This window comes from Frankliniella occidentalis, unplaced genomic scaffold (assembly GCF_000697945.3).
Source record: "Frankliniella occidentalis isolate FOCC.00 unplaced genomic scaffold, Focc_3.1 Scaffold56, whole genome shotgun sequence".
NCBI lineage: Eukaryota > Metazoa > Arthropoda > Insecta > Thysanoptera > Thripidae > Frankliniella > Frankliniella occidentalis.
The window spans coordinates 643,239-648,223 of NW_026267186.1; the positions used below are offsets into that span (position 1 = coordinate 643,239).

General features: G+C 40.4%; 1 protein-coding gene across 1 annotated transcript; it reads left to right on the forward strand.

The window, feature by feature from the left end:
* Nucleotides 1-1,505: 1,505 nt before the first annotated feature.
* LOC113205460 (mitochondrial import inner membrane translocase subunit Tim23) lies at nt 1,506-3,752 on the forward strand. Its single transcript, XM_026421103.2, has 5 exons — nt 1,506-1,676; nt 2,047-2,296; nt 2,641-2,810; nt 2,910-3,024; nt 3,337-3,752. The coding sequence occupies exons 1-5, from the start codon at nt 1,625-1,627 to the stop codon at nt 3,347-3,349; spliced, it is 600 nt and encodes a 199-aa protein (XP_026276888.1). The 5' UTR covers nt 1,506-1,624; the 3' UTR covers nt 3,350-3,752.
* Nucleotides 3,753-4,985: the final 1,233 nt, after the last annotated feature.

A 4,985-nucleotide genomic window follows, 5' to 3' on the forward strand; every position in this document is an offset into this window, starting at 1 on the left:
CAATTTTGACATAACAAGTAATATACCACTATTTCATCGATTTGATCTCAAATAAAATGAAATATAGAATGATTTGAAACAGTGAGTCGTCCGTCTCCTAGTTAGGGTTGGGGGGGGGGGCTAGGCCTAAACTACCTACGCGCCTCCAGGGTTGTGCAGGCGCGGTATAAGGAGGGGGCGACAGGGGGGGCGATGCACGGTGGGTTGCCTACATACAGGGGTTTTGTAGCGCAAATTGCTTACCTTTCCGGCGGCTCACTAGAGACAATGGGGGGGGGGGCGCCCCCCCCCCCCCCCCGCCCCCCTTATACCGCGCCTGGGGTTGTGTCCCAATGCTCATTTCCGGATCGGCCGGCGCGGGTCGGTCGGTCGGTCGGTCGGTCGACGTGAGAGAGACGGATAATGTATGCATTAATGGGCACTTATTTCCGTCGTATCGACCGACCAACCCGGAGCTGGACTAGTCGACTGGGGGTGAGAATTGGGACGAAGCCCAGGGAATGCCCCCCCCCTCCACTTTCCCCACCCCCACCCCCGGAGCCTTACGTTCCTCGCGATAGGATCCAACGAGGAACGCAAGGGATCGTCGAGAAAGAACGTCCGCCATTCTCCGTTACTGCCGTTACGAACCTATGCCAAGTTTAGCCTGTGCAAGCCCTCTCAGCGCCTGTATGTAGGCAACATCACGCTCGCAGTACGTGCGTGTACTGCGGGATGGCCTACCCCGAGTCTCACAGGCGCTCAGCTGAATGAATCTGAGAAAAACGGACCTACTTTCTGGACGTTCCCTAAGGCTCCGGGAAACGATGTCGCCGTATGTCCCTATTTGTGGCCACAAAAATGTGGCCACAAACAGGGACGTTGTCGCCGTTGTGAGGATGAAAGTTGAGTCAGGGTGAGAATACGGCAGTGTGTTGTGGGTTGTCTACCCAGAAGTCTGCAGGCGGTTCTTGACTTTGACCTTGATTCCCGGTGTTCCAGAAAAATTCAAAATCAGTCGATGTGATGGAGGGGTAGAATATTATTTTTTTCCGGTCACAGTGCACCGTGTCACGGGTTAATTTGACGGCGGAAACTTCATGCCTGTTGCACCACTACCTTTTTGAATGTGTAAGCAGCCTCAGTTTAGAAGAACAATTGCATTCGACACTGTGCGGTGACAGCTTGATCTAGTTTTTAACCACCCAGCCGATGGACACCCTAAATATGTCCAATGTAGGTAGACCCGTAACAGAACACAGGCGGTTTCCTCTGCGCCTTCAATGGTCCCACGATGGACCAGACCAGACAACACGATCCGTAAAAAAAAAAAAAAAAAAAAAAAAAAAACGTCGTTAAATCTGCGATTTGCGATTTGGTGCTGCGGGTCTGCCGTTGATTCTGACTGCTGACTAGAAAATTCTCCCGATACTGACAGTTTCTTGTTCTTCCTCTTCAAATCACGCGCCATTTTCGCCATGGACGTAAGCTCCATTCAAAGAAGGCGGCGCTGCGTGCGCGTGCGCATTGCGCACATGTGCTTGTGCTCTTCTTTGACGGAGATCTTTCGTTTAGCCTTGGGCTCAGGGGTTAGAAGATTTTCAAGGCACCCCTGCCGAAAATCTCTAGTTAAATTTACGCCAAAATGGACGACGAAGGCCCGAGGTCCTATTCCAACAGTGACGTGAACATTCCAGGTGAAACCAACAGTACTGAGAACCCTGGGGAACATGAAAACTTCCCAGAGCGGCTCCAGACGAAATTGATCCGGATGAGAAGTGTTGTTTTGCATTGCAATGTACAAAAACATCATCATCACACTTGTCCAATAATAAAAATTGATCAGATTCGTCATATCCCTTGATTCTTGTTTGTTCTGTTTGCTGACTATCTAGTTAGTCATAGTAAATAGCATTCAATTAAGTAATCTTAACCTCTCACAACCCGTGTGTAGTTTTTTTTCTGCTTTTAGAAATGACACCTTTTACTATCATAATTTTGAATGTTAGTGTTTCTATTCTAAGATTCATTTCAATTATACCCTCTGTTTTCTTTCTATTGTTGCAGTCAATGTCACAGGGAACCTCAGACAGCTTTCTCCGTATATGAACTTTGATCCTGTATACCTTCCTCCTAGTCAACCAGAGTTCATATTTCCTGAAGGAGCTTCAAGACAACGTGGAAGATTTGAACATGCTTTTTCTCAAATTGGAGCATCTTGTATGGTTGGAGCAGGCGTAGGTGGCATGGGAGGATTTTACAATGGGTTAAAGATCACAACATTGGCTGGCCAGAAGGGACGTCTGAGAGTAACTCAGTGAGTATTTTTTTAGTTATTTTTTGTTCTGTAATAATTTCACCCTGAATGTTTTGCTATTCTTCATCTTGCATTTGAAGATAATCATTTATTTTCCATAAAGCTTTTAAAATAAATATTTTAAGTCTTTCACTCGATAACAAGATATCTTTCCCAGCCAGAAATGCTACAGTTATAAAACTTCTAAAGCTGGTCTACGTCTATTTTTGTTAGATATAGATGCCAACATAGACGTCTATATGGTCCAAAAATAAACTAAGACCAACTTTAGATGTCTTCTAGATTTAACATTTCTGGCTGACTTATATACATTGTTTACTATTTTAAATTTTCTTTGATAACAGATTAATAAACCATACTATGAAAAAGGGAGCGGCATCAGCCAACACTTTAGGAGTCATAGCATTGATGTACAGTGGATTTGGAGTAATATTATCATATTTACGAGGTGCTGAAGATGAACTGAACACACTAGCAGCTGCCACTTTAACAGGCGTCATGTATCAGTCAACATGTATGTATAAACTTGAAATTCATAAGTTTCACATTTTGAGTTACCATTTTATTTTTTTTTGCTAACGGATCTGTTTTTTTTCTTTCTTTTTTTCCCTAGCTGGATTAAAGAAGTGTGCTACAGGGGGCGCAGTAGGGCTTGGTATTGCAGCAGCGTATTGCTTATGGACCTCTAAAGACCGCTATACTGAATTCAAACGTCAACTTCATCCTCTGTAAGCATTTTTTATGTCATTGCACAATGAAAGATGTTTTATGAAAAAGGTTGAAATCCTAATCTTCTGTAGCTGTAGTCAGTTTGTGATCTTGTCCTTTACTTTTACAAGTCATTAAAATTGTACCTCTTAAAATATTATTGTCCAATTATTGTTTATTATAAGCTTACTGTTCTGCAATTTTTATTGTTAACATAAGTTACATTAAAATTTTGCTTGAGTTTATAAGATGTAATTGTTTTTATTTTCAATGTAGTATGTACAAAGGTTCTTCTGTAGTATTAATTTCTTTCCTTTTTTTTTGCCCCTTAGATCAGAGAGGTAGCAAGTTAATTTGTGGAATTAGTCCCAGACGCCTGCCCTTCTATTTCTCAATGGTAGGTGCTTAGCAAATTTGTTGTAAATTGTGCTTGTAAAGCACATTGCACAAAGCTGACATTACTACTTATCAATCATAATTTGGTTTGATGCAATTTTCTTAAATGAGCATGAGTTTTTTTTGTTTGTTTTTTTGGATCTGCTAAATTCCTTCAATGTTGGACAGTTTCTTTTATACTGTGAATCAATCTTCTGAACTGGATCGAGAACAGTATTACTCATACTCACATGTCCCTTAAGGGTTTGGTTGTTCCTTTTGACTGCAATCAACTGTTCCTATTGTACATTTTTTCAGTGCTTTTAAGCCAAATGGACAAATGGCTAAATAATAATGAAATTGTTTTTGTAAATTCTTTATTTATAAATGAACGTAATTTTTTCCCTGCAGAATCCTCACATTGATAACTCTGACATGTTACCTTTATAATACAAATTTGTATGTGTCATTGTAATACAAAGTCTTCTGTAAATCACAGAAGTACAAGTACATTCCTCACCAAAGTAAAGTCCTTAAAATCATGGATTAGTGCCGTAGTCTTTTAAAACAAGGAACAAGTGATAAATTCATTCTGCAAGTGTTTTCTGGTTCAAACAAAGTCATCCACTAAAGGTTCTACATATAACATATCACAGTCTTTTAAAAATTTATTTATACATTTTGCATACTATCAGAAAAAGAAGTAATGGACAAAATTCAAAATCATGAACACAGTATTTGTGATGACCACATTTTAGATACAATTGTGTTAATAGAAAACTGGCTACCTAATACCTGCAAGTTTCTTAATCAGAAAGCTACTACTGAATTTAGGATTTTATGAAAGTGACGAGTTAAAGGTATACAAACATAAGCCATAAACAATTATTAGTACATGGCTGACTAGATAAGAGCAAAAGTGCATATCACTCAGTTGTCACAATTTTCGCAAGCACACATTGTCATGAAATGTCCCTCAGGACATAATCTAGAATGCCTAGAGTTAGTAAGAGAAAAGGGTGCCAGCATGGCCCTTCCCAACTCACTGTAAGTTTAAGCCAATGTCGTCCAGCTCATCATCTGGAATATATTTTAATCTCACACATATTTCAGAGAGAGACTGATGGAGGGAAAAAGAAATAAAACAATTGATTCATTGAAAATTGGAAGCTATGGCATTTCTGGTTAGCAGTGTGCGTTTTCTGATAGTCTTGATTTTCATAACACCAGTTGAAGACAGATGTAAGTTACAAAAACATACAATGAATCATGAAAATGGTAGTGGAATCCTACAATGCCCTACTTTTCAGTAATAACCCTAAATCATAACAGTTAATTTTTTACTCGTTCTTTACCACCACCTGCACCTACTCAGTGGTAGAAGAACGAGTATTGATCTCAGTGCGATGTCACGCGTAACGCTATTCATGCTCGGAGTACAGAATATGTACACTTATGATACTTGTACCATTCGAAACTGGGAATGTTGTAGGCGTGACCAACAATGGACATTTTTACTCGTTCTTTACCAACCCACTTTCCCTTCTCGTTGGTAGGAAGAACGAGTATTGTTCTCAGTGCTGTGTAACCCTTTTTCTGTTCCTGT